The sequence below is a fragment of the Astatotilapia calliptera genome, chromosome 3, assembly GCF_964374335.1.
Source record: "Astatotilapia calliptera chromosome 3, fAstCal68.1, whole genome shotgun sequence".
Lineage (NCBI taxonomy): Eukaryota > Metazoa > Chordata > Actinopteri > Cichliformes > Cichlidae > Astatotilapia > Astatotilapia calliptera.
This window is the reverse complement of record NC_137424.1, coordinates 5,571,481-5,586,965: the sequence shown is the minus strand read 5'-3', so window position 1 is coordinate 5,586,965 and position 15,485 is coordinate 5,571,481. Positions and strand designations below refer to the sequence as shown.

Here is a 15,485-nt window from a genome sequence, read left to right as displayed (position 1 = left end):
TTTATCACTGTGGCTGCAAAGTGGCTGCCACTTCACAAGCGCATGGCACAACACAGAAGAGCCACCTCCACAGGACAAGACTCAGCAGTCCATCTGCATCTTAAGGATAAAGGACACTCTTTCGAGGATGCTAATGTTCACATTTTGGACAGAGAGGACAGATGGTTTGAAAGAGGAGTGAAAGAAGCCATCTATGTCCACTGTGAGCGACCATCTTTGAACAGAGGCGGGGTTTACGACACCAACTCTCTGCCATCTATAATCCAGTTTTGAGATCCTTCCCAGACGCCTTAACGCCCACTCACATCCTGGGCCATCTGACCTCAGGAATTCGCATGATAAGGTGGGGCCAGGTTTCACAATGAACACACCCGAAACTCTGGCTGATTGGGACCCACACCCAGTTTCACACCTTGGCTCAGGCGATTAGAGGATCATCAGGGGGTCCTTTTGTCCCTCTGTGGGGGGAAACTCCCACTAGGTTTATATCTGGGACTCTCCACCATTTGACCTTAGAACTGAAGAAGCTTCTCGGATGAGAGGTGAAACGTCTTCAAGTAACTTAAAGAAGTCCAGACGCTTTTCTTTGCAAGCTCCTTTGACTACGATGACCTGGATGACTGAGAACCTTCACAGACATAAGGTGAATGTGACAAACAAAGCGCCTTCTTGTTCTCGGTGATAATGTAAAGTTATTAATGAAAAAACAAACGAGTAAAAAACGGACTGGAAACATGTCTTCAATCAAAACTCGACAAAAACAAAGAAACAGCCTCACTTCTCTGCGACGCTCCCTAAAAATGACGTTACGTGTTACGTACCAGAGATTTCTATACAGCCCTTTATCAAGCCGAGAGAAAGTGACGCAAAACCCTCCAACTAATAACGACTAGCAGAGAGGCTCAGCTGAGTGTAGTTACCTGGTTTGCAGACGCATACAGACGTTTCCTGTCCTCTCGGACGCAGCTGTGATAGAACATGTGGTGCATTACCGCCACCAACTGGCTTGGAGTGAGGACCGGAAATCGCTCATGCCAAATCAAAAAAAAAAAAAACATAAAGAAAGATTAAGTGAAGAGATAAATGAATACATTAAATCAAGAAGAAAAAAAACCACCACCGGACATATACATCCTCATATCCTTCTGTACAAATGAGTTTGTTTTAGAAACTGAAAAAAGCCACAAAACCTTCACATCTAGAAATCCTTTGCAGTAAAACTTGTTTTTTGGCAGGTTCCACAGGTTTTGAATCAGTTTTCTTCTTTATTCCTGATCATTTTGACAATGAAAAAGAACATGTTCTATAGGGCTTTGGAGTTGACGTCACGCCGCAATGCATTGTGGGAGCGCGGCACCATTTTCGAGGTCTACGAATCAAAACAAACACACTGTGTTGGAACGACGATTACAAGATGCTTAAAAGCAGCTCAAAAGAGAACGGACTGTATAGAGACCGATTGCGTCCAGAGGCGAAGCGGCAGTACTTGCAGAAAATAGCGTGCAGTGGAAATGTGGACCCGTATGAAATACGGCCGTGGAGTAGAAACCCTGAAGACGTAGCCTGATATATTTTCGTACCTTATCTGTGGAGTCAGCGCGTACAAGTCGTCATTCAAACAAAGGTAAGTCAGCTCGAGTACTGCGTGTGAAATGCGTTTGATTTCCCTGCAAACATTCACATTAGTGCAGCATAAATTCATTCATGAGGGGAAATTACAGTGAGAACATGTGGAGGCTGTTAGAGGGAGAAGATAGTGAGTTCAGTGCAGGGCTGTGCAGAGAGGTTTAAAGGGGCGGGTGCTCAAAGTTAAAAAGGGGCACATTGAACCAGGCTGAATAACAACAACACACATTCATCAAGAATCTAATATGGGAAGGGCAGGGCTGTGTTGGTCTGAGACTGTAGACATTAAAAAGTCCACAGGAGAGATGGTAGCTGATTAAACAAGTGTCATGAGATAATAACAAAATGCAAAGATTGGTGACAGCGCTTGGAACCATAAGGCAACAAAAAACTATGTATGTAAAAAAAAAAAAAAAAAAAAAAAAAAATATGGCCATGGCCAAGACCAAAGAGCTCTCGAAGGACACCAGGAAAAGTATTGTAGACCTGCACCAGACTGGGAAGAGTGAATCTACAATAGGCAAGCAGCTTGGTGTGAAAAAATCAACTGTGGGAGCAATCATCAGAAAATGGAAGACATACAAGACCACTGATAATCTCCCACGATCTGGGGCTCCACGCAAGATCTCATCCCGTGGGGTCAAAATGATCATGAGAACGGTGAGCAAAGATCCCAGAACCACACGGGGGGACCTGGTGAATGACCTGCAGAGAGCTGGGACCAAAGTAACAAAGGTCACCATCAGTAACACACTACAACGGCAGGGAATCAAATCCCGCAGTGCCAGACGTGTTCCGCTGCTGAAGCCAGTGCATGTCCAGGCCCGTCTGAAGTTTGCCAGAGAGCACATGGATGATACAGCAGAGGATTGGGAGAATGTCATGTGGTCAGATGAAACCAAAGTAGAACTTTTTGGTATAAACTCAACTCGTCGTGTTTGGAGGAAGAAGAATACTGAGTTGCATCCCAAGAACACCATACCTACTGTGAAGCATGGGGGTGGAAACATCATGCTATGGGGCTGTTTTTCTGCCAAGGGGACAGGACGACTGATCCGTGTTAAGGACAGAATGAATGAGGCCATGTATCGTGAGATTTTGAGCCAAAACCTCCTTCCATCAGTGAGAACTTTGAAGATGAAACGAGGCTGGGTCTTCCAACATGACAATGATCCAAAACACACCGCCCGGGCAACAAAGGAGTGGCTCCGTAAGAAGCATTTGAAAGTCCTGGAGTGGCCTAGCCAGTCTCCAGACCTCAACCCCATAGAAAATCTGTGGCGGGAGTTGAAAGTCCGTGTTGCTCGGCGACAGCCCCAAAACATCACTGCTCTCGAGAAGATCTGCATGGAGGAATGGGCCAAAATACCAGCTACTGTGTGTGCAAACCTGGTAAAGACCTATAGTAAACGTTTGACCTCTGTTATTGCCAACAAAGGTTATGTTACAAAGTATTGAGTTGTATTTTTGTTATTGACCAAATACTTATTTTCCACCCTGATTTACGAATAAATTCTTTACAAATCCTACCATGTGGATTCATGGATTTTTTTTTTCACATTCTGTCTCTCACAGTTGACGTGTACCTCTGGTGCAAATTACTGACCTCTGTGCAAGTTCCCCCACCTAAAATGATGACAATCGGTGGCTGACTAAATACTTTTTTGCCCCACTGTATATATCAGCAATCAATCAGAAAATCATTGGTTCATATTACAATTAAATATGAACAGGCTCCTTAGATGTAAGCAGTTCAGATCTGATGTCATTTACATTCTTCACACAGCACATTCGTCCAGGCTGACAGGTAAACATAGAACTAATCTCAGGTAACATGACTCATAGTAGAGATCCAGTAAGAAAGATTGCAGGCTCTAATATTATTACCACACAATCCAAGGACACACCAACAGCTCAGATTTGTAGAACTATTTAAACAAATGTCTTCTGAATATTCAATTCAGGTTCACAGTGGGGGGGGGGGGTTTCGTGGAATTTTTAAAATAAAGTCTGCAACACAGAAAGAGCTGTGATCAAGCTATTTATTACTGCGCCAACACACATCAAACATCACAGTTCAGTCATGTCAGCGCTGCCACAGAGGTCGTGCTCCTCCTCCTTTACGCCTTCCAAGGAAGAGGCAGGAAGTTACAAACTGATCCTACCACACTTCACGTGTCTCGCTATGAAACCTAACGCATCAATGGTTGTGCTGTTTTGTGCCCTTGGCCTTATCAGCACCTGTAAAGGGAGTTGTTTTCTCAAACTGCTGAAGTAAGTTCATCTAGTTTTAGCAACTTTCACTGAACAGTAACAGTGTCACAACTAAGCATATGCATAAGCACTTAAACACTTTAAATGAGAATAACAGAACATTTCTATTACAGAGGCTGGAACCTGTCCCAGTAGTAGGTAGAGCACACCTGGACAGGTCACCAGTCTGTCAGAGGACTAACACAGAGACAGACATCAGAGTAACAAATCTATTTAAAATTAATGTAAGTTTGCTGCAGCTGTATGTATGAACATGTGTTTCTGTGCTCACAGTCCACCTCTCAGGAACCTGCAGTTCACTTTTAGTCTACTTTAAACAGACCTCACAAAAGGCTGATGTGGCTGGATCAGTAGTCTGATTTGAGTACGATACCTTTGGCCAGGGATTCATCTGGTGCATCGCTTCACTGCAGTCTTACGTATTTTCCCCACACCTGAATAAAAAAATACTGATATATACAAATAACAGCTTCAGCTGATGCAGCCTGACTCAATCCTAGATGTTCAGCACACAGAGACACAGAGGTGCCGTTTAAAGTTTAGTGTTAACCTGAGTCACTGATCATTTGCAGTATTACAGAGTCTGGCAGTCTTTGCATGATGTCCACGTCACTGTAAGTTTCTAGCTGACTTCACTGCAATTTCAATTTCAATTTCTGCTGTTCACAAACGCTGTCCATCTAATCTGACTGAGCTGGAGCTGTTTTGCAAAGAAGAATGGGCAAAGATTTCAGTCTGTAGATGTGCAAAGCTGGCAGAGACAGACCCTAAAAGACTGGCAGCTGGAACTGCAGCAAAAGGTGGTTCTACAAAGTGTTGACTCAGGGGGCTGAATAATTACGCACACCCCACTTTGCAGTTATTTATTTGTAAAAAATGTTTGGAATCATGTATGATTTTCGTTCCACTTCTCACGTGTGCACCACTTTGTGTTGGTCTTTCACCTGGAAGTCCAATAACATTGATTCATGTTTGTGGCTGTAATGTGACAAAATGTGGGAAAGTTCAAGGGGGCCGAATACTTTTGAAAGCCACTGTATATGTAGACACAGGACTACAAGTAGAAGATCAGACATGAAAGTGGAGATAACACAGAAGACCTGCAGCAAAGGTCAGAGGTCAGACTGGGCCCTGGATTCAACAATGAGCCAATGATCATCAAGCAGTGACTAAAGCAGAGCCCTGACGTTCTGACATTCATCACACAGTCAGAACAAATGTCTGCTGATGACTTCATCTCATGAAACGACTGATAGATGTCAGTTCATTGATCAGCTGAGCTGCTGATCTTCATCGTCACAGAAACATTCAGCTTGTTTCAATCAGTAAATAACTCCCACTACTCCCAGTTTGAACTGTTCCCACTCAAAATGCTGTGAGAACAATGATCATTGTAGAACTTCACAAACATCACGTGTTGTTTTCCACATGTAAGATCAGCAAACACACAGAAACTTCCTGTTGCCACACACGGCCTCTAAAATCTCTTCCACGCTTTCTGTCTGAAGTCCACTCTCTGTGTCGGATCCACAGGAAACAACAAGATCTTATTAACATGGTTTTCAATGTGTCTTGTTGAGAATTCAGTTTTACCCCGGTTCTTCTTATTCCTCGAGCATCCAGAGATGGCACCGGACTCAGTAGTCATTTTCACAAAATCTTTATTCATCTACATTCATCTTCATTTAAGCATGCACTTCTAGAAGGGAAGATGAGGCCGGTGTCCCTCTACAAAAATCTTCACTCCTTTGTTGGTTACAGTCAGCTTTATAGAAGTGACCCCATCATAAAAACCCCTCTACGGTGTGCTGCAAACTCTCTCTGTTTGTATGTGCACGAGCACGTGAATGCCTACATGTGCACGTTCCCACGTGTCTATGTGAGTGCTCGTGAGTGAGTGTGTGCGCATACCTGTGTGTATGTGTGAGTGCACATGAGTGAGTGTGCGTGTGGATGTGTGTGTGTAACAGTTAAAACACTGTGGGGGTAGATGACTCCCTAGAGGTCATAAACCCCTACCTTGCATCCTCTGGGGAATTTCCACTCAGTGGGGGAGAAGCCTTCTAAAATCTACTCCTAACTTCACAAGAGAGTGAGGCCTTTATTACTTTACAAACAGTGTCCCTACAATAATTCTACATTCTATGATAACATATTTCTAAACTCTAAAATAAGCTAAACATTCCTACAAGTCCCCCTTTTTTATCTGCTCCATGGCAGATAAAACTAAACTAAATCTTTCACCATAATGTTTTCATACTGTGACTCCCCATTTCCCAAAAGTGGCATCATGGTGTCGGCCTTTGTATCAGACTCTCCCACAGCACGATTGATGAGTCTTACGAACAAGGCTCTGATACAAGGCACACAACAACACCCACATGTCACTAATACTGCAATGAAAACAGACAAAGAAACCATAATTGACATACGTAATAAAATCTTTCCATTGCCCAAAGACAGAGGTCGTCCACGCTTCCAACAGGTCATCTAATCCCGAATGCTCATACACTGCGGTGGACGTCTTTAGGCCTTCCAGAACTCGGGTCACAGAGCCGTCGGGAACTGTGTTATTTGGAATGAAAGTACAATACATATCCCCAAACGCCCCCTTTTTATCCCAACAATATATCTAACGCCATCCGATTTAGTACTGCCATTAAAGACGTTGGACTCAACTGTTCAGTAAGCCCTTGCATTTAATGACAGCACAAAGATCAAATGCATACGAGATTGTGGACCCTTTAACGTAGTCCAACTCTACACCGCCATAATAATCCAAACACTCATCTGATTTACCTGTTTCACTACGTTTGGTTCGCTCCACCGTGGCCTGTGATGGTGGAGTTGCTGGAATGGATTCAGGTCTGTCTCTGGGCAATTCACTTGCAAGAAAAATCACAGTTACAATCACAACAGTTATCACTCCTAACACTACCATTGCTCTCCACTTTCCCCATAACCCCATTTTAGTTATTTCTCTCATCGCTTTTGTCCAATGTAATCTCACTTGTTCTTTTGTTTTGTTTTGTCTTTTTGTTTTTTTTTTATTTACTTTTGTTTTCGTCGTTATTGTTATTATTATTTTTAAACCTTTATCTTCTGAGTCGGGTGATTCTCTCTTACTCTTCTTTCTTCAACTTCCGGGGTAGACTACCCTTCAGTCGTTGCATGGATCAGGGATTTATTCTGTCCCTGGGCTGGGATCCATGTAGGGGGGTCTCAGCCGAGTTCCCCCTCTTTTCCTTTGCAGAGAGCCTTTCCGACCTCTTAGGCTCTTCCGCTACAGCACACTAGCTCCAGTGGTACCAGGTTTCCCCTTTCCCTTTCAGTCGGACCGCGTGTGAGGTCCTGGTCTCCACCTCGAATGGACCCCCCGTCCACCTGGGCTCGTTCCACTTTCGTTTGTAGACCTTCAGCCACACCCACTTTGCCTCTGGCACCTCACGACATCTACAAATTGAAAAAATAACACTCCTCTCGCCACACGGCTTTCGCCATGTGTCAACTCCCCAATGAGACATGCATAAGAATGTTGCACAGTCTCCCTAAAACAATCTAAATCAAACTTCACATTTGCAACCAACTATAGATCATGAAAGTGATAAAGTACTCAGCATAACAGACAAGTATCATGTGCAGGTTTTCTCCAATCATTAAATCACTATTATTACCATAATTTGTCCCAAATCATGAATCATCCCAATTTATTCCACAATTTAATCTGTGACTTCCCTTAAACAATGTCACTCCACCCATTTCATCACTATGAGCTCAATAGCCCATCTTCAAATATTCCATAAAAGCTGCATCCCTTATTTGTTTTTCTCATGTCACTTGTCCACTTCTGCTGAATGCTACATGCACTCTTAAAGAAAACAAAACCTGTAATAAAGAAACAAACATCCACCAATTGTTCTGCTAAAAACCACATCATCAAATCACATAAAAAACTGCAATGCTGTAGAAAAAATGCAAATGTTAGCGCTGCGCAGGTGTGTACACACTTTCTCACAGTAACTTCTGTGAGTACCACAAGCCCATGAATAACACACCTCTGATAGATTCACAAACATAAAAATGGCATTTAAAAGGTTAAACCATCACGCAACCTCAGATGTTGCTGTCATTTTTCTGCTCCTGTAACAGAGACACACACAGAGATACATCCACACCTTTGTCAGGTGGGGGTTGACTTCACGCAATGGTGTTAAGTCAGTCAGTCTTGTCAGCTTTTACCAGTCAGTCAGTTTGTTTTATTTCCATTCATTCATTCATTCATTCATCCATTCTTACTTTCTTTGCTGATAGTGGAACCTGTCGTCGCATTTAGTTTCCACTCTCAGCAAAATGACGTCATTTCAAAAAGAAAAGAAGAACTTTAGATCAGATTACATCGCTGAATCCTTTTTGGACAGGGACTTGTCCCAATAAGTGGCTTTCTCCAGAGCCCATTTTAATGTGGAGAAACCCACCCGCAACGGTTTTCTTCCCGACGTGCAGATCTGCTTAAAGAAAAGAAATTCACAAACAAAAATCAGTGCACTGTTCAAAAAATAAAAATAAAATGAAAAATGACAAATAAACTGAAAAACAAAAGAAAAAATACAAAAGCCCGGTCTTAGGACTTGTCACAAAATGTTCTTTCTCTTATAGGTGAGAAAACACCCGTACTTCAAAAACAAAAACAAAACAAAACAAAAATCTGCCAGTTTCACTCATTTAAACTCTGGCTGCAAGATTCTGATCACCCTGCTCTCATGTTCCCCAAAATAATACTAATTCAGTCGTCTATGTATCAGTTCTCAACCCACTCAATAAACCAGACAGGATGATGGTAACCGTATTGCCTACTTAAAATTGTGTGTGTGTGTGTGTGTGTGTGTGTGTGTGTGTGTGTGTGTGTGTGTGTGTGTGTGTGTGCCCTCACAGAAGGAAGGTCACAAACCAATGATTCTAAAGACAGAACAGAAAGATACAGTTGGAAGATGAATGATTGCGTTTTTATGATGCGTAGTAAAACGACCCCTTCTTCTTCTTCTCTTTGTTGGTGTTGTTGTTGTTGGTGTGCGCGCGCGTGTGTGTGTGTGTGTGTGTGCGTGTGTGTGTGTGCCTTAGAAGTCAATTAATACATTAGCCATACTTAAAAAAACATCTGAATTTCATTTAGAACTGAGATTCTAAGTTGTAAGGAGGAATCTTATGCACAGCCAGAAACATGTTTCCCCACTTTCACAATGCTGAGGTGTCAAATCCACAACCCCCAACAAATGGTTTGTTACACGCGGGTGTGAAGGGCAAGCTTTACTTACACAGCCTCACACACACTAGATTTTTAAAGTTTTTGGGTACAGTGGTTTAGCCACAGATGCAACATCCACTTTTGATAAAGATCCCTCCACCTGTTTATTTCTTAAGAAATTAAGCATCTTTATTAAGCTCTTATTTATAAATGTCTACACAATAATAGACACTGTGTGCTCTGTGACATTATAGTCTTCTACTGCTGCTTCCATCGGTTTGCATTTTAAACTCCTGGCCTTTCAGTTTGTTATGAACGACTTTATATGTTGATGATGAACATCAAGTTCACCAGGGAAGACACAAAGGACAACTGTTTGCCTTTCCTGGACTGCGCCGTGCACATTGAAGAGAACGGCAACCTCAACATCGAAATTTACCGGAAGCCCACACACACGGACCAGTACCTCCTCTTTGACTCCCATCACCCTCTGGAACACAAACTTGGAGTAATCAGGACCCTACACCACCGAGCAGAACATGTTCCCTCTAAGCCTGAAGGAAAAAAGAAGGAACAAACACATGTAAAGGAAGCACTCAAAACGTGCAGCTATCCTAAATGGGCGTTTTTAAAGTCAGCAAAGAGGCAAAGAAAAGAAGACCAGACACCAGCGAGGGAGGATAAGAAGGACAGACGCAACAACATTGTCATCCCCTATGCAGCTGGTGTATCAGAGGAACTCAGGAGAGTTTTCTCCAAGCATGACATCCCGGTGCATTTCAGACCCAACAACACGCTCAGACAGAAACTGGTTCACCCGAAAGACAAAACGCCAAAACACAAACTTAACAATGGGGTGTTTGCTGTACAGTGCAGCGAGGAATGCTCAGACCTCTACATTGGAGAGACCAAACAGCCACTTCACAAGCGCATGGCACAACACAGAAGAGCCACCTCCACAGGACAAGACTCAGCTGTCCATCTGCATCTTAAGGATAAAGGACACTCTTTGAGGATGCCAATGTTCACATTTTGGACAGAGAGGACAGATGGTTTGAAAGAGGAGTGAAAGAAGCCATCTATGTCCACTGTGAGCGACCATCATTGAACAGAGGCGGGGTTTACGACACCAACTCTCTGCCATCTATAATCCAGTTTTGAGATCCTTCCCAGATGCCTTAACGCCCACTCACATCCTGGGCCATCTGACCTCAGGAATTCGCATGATAAGGTGGGGCCAGGTTTCACAATGAACACACCCGAAACTCTGGCTGATTGGGACCCACGCCCAGTTTCCCACCTTGGCTCAGGCGATTAGAGGATCATCAGGGGGTCCTTTTGTCCCTCTGTGGGGGGTCACTCCCACTAGGTTTATATCTGGGACTCTCCACCATTTGACCTTAGAACTGAAGAAGCTTCTCGGATGAGAGGTGAAACGTCTTCAAGCAACTTAAAGAAGTCCAGACGCTTTTCTTTGCAAGCTCCTTTGACTACGATGACCTGGATGACTGAGAACCTTCACAGATATATGAATATAAAACAGTGTGAACAACAAAACATCAGCTTTGGAAACTTTGATGTAAAATTCTGCAATTGTTTTCTCAGATATAGCATAAATCAAACTAACATACATCAGTGTATTATTAATGTGCACACACACACACACACACACACACACACACACACACACACACACACACACACACACACACGTGTTACAATAAACAGCTCTTATGCTTCTGTATGATTCTCAGTGCTTTCCATTTGCGTGTCCACAGGTTGCTGTAAGTGGTGCTTGACTGCAGTTTGCTCTCATTTCAAGTGGTTTGCTGTCACAAAGCCAACAGGAAGTCCGGCCATGGTTGAGCCAACTGAAGATGGGTTGAAGGTGGCGTCCTCGTTTCCTCTGTGAGTGCGAGAGGACAGACAAAGCAAACACCGTTTGGACAGCATTAAAATATTTACACTGATGATTAATGTTGTGTCTTTGCACCTGTAGCGATACATGTTGGAAAATGGAGACTTTAGCCACCAAGACTGACGTGCCTGGAAACTTCCCTGTGAGTACGCCCACAAAGACAGGAAACAGTTTAGCCACCGCGGTTAATCCTCCATCATCATCATCCAGTATTTTTCACATCTTTTCTTCTGCTGTTTCCCTTGTTGTCAGTCACGGGGTTTGTGACTGAAATGCGTGTGGTCGACGGGAAGCCTGACGAGTACGGCCTGAATCATTCCATCAACACCGGACGGAGTGAAACCTTTGTTGAAAACAGATTATATGGTAACGTTGCATTTAGCTTCAGTAAACTGTGAAGTTACAGCAGCAGATTTACATCACGTGGCTTCACAGGAAGTAGTCTGGACCTCAGCGCTGAGGTTCAAGCAGCTCTGCTTGCAGACGGCATCCTTCCGACAGAGTCAATGCGTGAGTGTTAATATAAACATTGATCTAGGGATTTCCACCCATTTAACACGTTATTTTATCATATGTTATTTTATTTGTTATTTTATACATTTTATTTTGTGATGTGATGTGAGCACAGGTGCAACCCAACAGGCCCCAAACGTTCCTGGCAGCAAGTAAAAATGAAATCTAAAAATATAGTCCAAACAGGTAAGGTGTAATTGTATTATGAGCCATAGTGCTTGGTCTGTTTGTCCCATGTAAATCAATTGCAGTTAGAGGCTACATTAATTTCCTTTCTGTAAGCACTTATTGAAATTATCTGAGCACATTACAAGTACATATTTGCTTACTCTGTATGCTCAAATGTGGCCCGTTATAGCCAACAGAAAAAAAGCGGAGGCCTGAAAAACAGGTGGGGGTCCTCCACCACCACCACTCACAGAGGCTCAGCAGTTGGCCCTCAGCCAAAACAGTGGGCGCCCTGTGGCCGAAGGCATCTCTGCGGGGACATCCTCTGAGTCAATAATCCCGCAAGACACAAGTGCCTACATAGGGGGTAAATTCAAAATAATACATGATGTGCATACATCCTTTCTTCACAGTCACCTTTGCAGTGCTGCTCATTCATTTGATAAACTCTTTACCATAATGAATTATTTTGTAGTGAAGTTATTTTCCGACTGATTTTGCCTTCCCTCAGTCTTGGTTGTCTTTGAGAGCATAATGACAATGAAGTGTAAGGTGATTGGTATGTTTGTTAATTGCCATTTGGTCCCTTGTAAGTTATAAGTGACCTGTATAGACCTCATATTCTATCAGTTGATGGTGGTGGTGTACTGCATCTGGTGCAGCCTCCTGTTGAGCCAGACCAACATGCAGTTGTGAGTAATACTCCACAGATTATATGAGTTTACAGTAGAACAGCAATGTTGTTTATTTCTTTACTACAGGAAAATAATGAAGAAACATTGACAGCTGTTACAGAGGAGGAAGCAACAGAGACACTTTATGAGGTTTACATCTTTTAATACTTTGTGTACAGGAAACACAGGCGACCAATAAAGCCAGTTGAACAAAAAATCTGTTTATTCTTCTTTCAACATGTTGAGGTGATGGGTCAAAAGAAATGATTGTGACATATGGTGTCTCTGACTGCACTTCCATCTTGTATGTCCGTGCGAGGGTCAGGATGTTCATGGTTTGGATCACTGCTGATGTTTGGTTCAGAAGGACAGTGTTCTCCTCTAATTGTGGCAATGTTGTGAAGAATCACACATGCCACAATAATGTCACATGCCCTTTCTGGGGTGACCCTGAGTCTTTGCAGGCACTGGAACCGGGCCTTAAGCATTCCGATAGTCATTTCAATTCTGGCTCTTGTCCTGCAATTAGCCAGATTATATCGCTGCTGTGGGCCCGGTTCAGGGTCAGGGTAAGGGGTAAGCAAATAGGGTAAACATGGATACCCCCTATCACCAAGCAAGTAGCCAGTGAACTCTCCTAAGACAGAAGGATATACTTCAGTTCAAATGTCCCTGAAGCAATTGGTCTTTATATATTTTAAGGTATTCTCAACTCACCATGTCCAAATTTTGTGCTCAGTGTACATTCACGGAATATTTGTGAGTCATGGACAGAGCCTGGCCACTTGGCTTCCACATTTGTGATAATGTTGGCAGCATCACATATGATCTTCACAGTGCAGAGAACACAAATTAGCATCCATTACTATAATGAAATAATTTGTTAGTTTGAAATGCTACAGGGAACTATGTACCTGTACATTAATGCTGTGGAAAGACTTCCTGTTCACATAGTCTCCTTCATTTACTGAAGGAGCAATGATTGGAATGTGAGTGCCATCTATACAGCCAATCACGCCTGGGAACCCTGAAAATAAATGTCAAATTTAAGTAGTAGTTCAAGTATCACCACATCATGAATTAAGTTTTGGTCATCCTGATACCTGCAATCTTGTGGGTCTATGACCGGGGAACACCACAAACGAGTACAGGAGACGTTTCAGTGCAACTGTAACATTCCTGACTGCCCGACAGACGGTAGCCTTGGAAACGTGCTCAGCGTCACCAATATTATACAGAAAGCTAATTAGTAAGAGTATTGTTACTCTCCGCAGGAGTAGTCCAGCAGTAGAAATCAGTCCAATAACAAGGTGTGTAACATCTAGCAGGGTGACAGAAAAACCCAGGGTAACTTCTAAGGACCTGAACGTCTCTCTCACATTGTGTTTTTAAACATGCTTCCATTTGTCACTTCAGTCTTTACTCTGAAATACAGGAAGAGAAATCATGGCTGAAACAATTTCTCATGAAACCAGGGGTGTGGTCCAACAGTCAGTTTGGTGAGGAAGGTTCCTAACTGAGAGAAGTGACCCAGAAGTATCTGTGTAGCAGCCACAATGAATCCAGATCATGAGCTTTATTAACTGATCAAAGTCTCTTCTTTCATCTTCTGTATCATTCAGTTTGCATTGGTAATGCCCATTATTGTAATGCTTTTTTAAGACGAGCAAAACTTTATTTCACTTTGGGTTAGCTGGGATAAGTGATGGATGGAGGGAATTTTACTTCAGCCACAGAAATCCTAAACAGGAAGGAGGAGCAGAGTTACAGTGGATCACTATCCAGCAGGGAAACAAGGTTTATTTCAATTTCTTGGCCATGAGTGAGATTTACTGAGTGGGCAAATTAGGGAGACGACACCATCAGATCCCGAGCCCTCCATGTGTTAATCAAGAGACGGCTGCTGTGCTACATCCATAAATAATGAATAAATTAGGAGCTAAAGCTGAAAGGACAGTTTATTTAAACCATCAGTGAAGATATTTAACATTTGAATTTTTTATTTAACATTTGCAAGATTCAATAACATAAAGAACCTGAACAAGAAAACATTTATGTGCATCAAAATACATTAAAACAAAAACTTTATAATAGGAAACAGTTTTCAACCAACTGATGAAAAGAAATCTAACCACTTGACATGAACTCTACAGTAGGACAGTTTTGAAAGCTTAAAATGGAACTAGGGGAAGAGTTTGATTCACAGCTGCCTCATCAGATTTTTACAGGAGATTCTATCTGAACTCTGTGGAGCCTGATCTCAAGCTTTTTGAGTCTGACACAGAAACCAGAGGATCTTTCTGTGTCTTCAGATTCACTGTGATCCAGTGATGGGAGTGATTTCAGCCCTGAGTGATCACGCTGATGTTTGCACAGAGCAGACAATGAGGTGAATGTTTGAGCACATTGGTAACAGTGAAACAGTTTATTAGTAACGTGGGATCGTTTGTGTGCAGAGTATGATCTGAGATTCCTGAAGCTCTTGTCACACTGGTCACAGCTGTAGTTTCCTTCCATGTGTGCACGTTCATGAATGTTACGACTACCTGACCGTGAGAAGCTTCTCTCACAGTGTCTGCACTTGTGTGGTTTCTCTCCTGTGTGGACTCCTTTGTGTGATTTAAGCTGACCTGCAGTGGTGAAGGATGACCCACACTGATCACAGAGGTGCTTTTTAACCCCACTGTGAATCAGTTCATGTCGTTTTAAGTCAGTTGATGTGGTGAAGCTTCTCCCACATTCTTTGCAGTATTTCAGTTTGTCTCCAGTGTGTCTACGTTGATGTACTTTTAGGGTCTTTTGCCGACTGAAAGTTTTTCCACAGAGGTCACAATGAAAGTCTTTCCCACCACCACAGTGATGACAGGGTTGAGAACTAGATCCATCTGTGTCGCTCTGCTTCTAAACAAAGACACAAAGACTGTGTAAGTCAGTCCTTCAACATTTGTATCCTGAACGTCGCCTGAAATAAAGAGCATCTCTGCAGACGTCCAACTACATTTGACTGTTTCAGTTAACACACTCAGTTTACTGGGCTGCAATAACTACAATACTACCACCATAATACTAC

At 42.7% G+C, this 15,485-nt stretch overlaps 2 protein-coding genes and 1 long non-coding RNA gene across 14 annotated transcripts in view; 1 reads left to right on the top strand and 2 right to left on the bottom strand.

The window, feature by feature from the left end:
* LOC113017660 (ribonuclease inhibitor-like) overlaps positions 1-15,485 on the bottom strand; it is a 188,460-nt gene that overhangs the window by 102,517 nt on the left and 70,458 nt on the right. The window lies entirely within an intron of this gene.
* LOC145424239 (uncharacterized) overlaps positions 1-15,485 on the bottom strand; it is a 382,435-nt gene that overhangs the window by 353,347 nt on the left and 13,603 nt on the right. For 5 of the 8 annotated variants that reach the window (XM_080297367.1, XM_080297379.1, XM_080297385.1 and 2 more), the window contains one exon: positions 12,558-15,316. The exons of 1 other annotated variant lie outside the window; for it this stretch is intronic. In XM_080297367.1, coding sequence (XP_080153493.1) covers positions 14,630-15,316 — 687 coding nt within the window. In that variant the 3' untranslated portion in view covers positions 12,558-14,629. Of the gene's footprint in view, positions 1-12,557; positions 15,317-15,485 lie in introns of those variants that run through there. 2 more of the 8 variants (XR_013905259.1, XM_080297388.1) reach the window with 2 other exon arrangements.
* LOC145424796 (uncharacterized) lies at positions 9,014-14,659 on the top strand. 2 transcript variants are annotated; one of them, XR_013905723.1, is made up of 3 exons: positions 9,016-11,050; positions 11,142-11,202; positions 11,313-14,659. It is a non-coding gene; the product is annotated as an uncharacterized LOC145424796 (long non-coding RNA). The 2 variants fall into 2 exon arrangements; XR_013905722.1 differs by having other exon boundaries at positions 9,014-11,050; positions 11,142-14,659.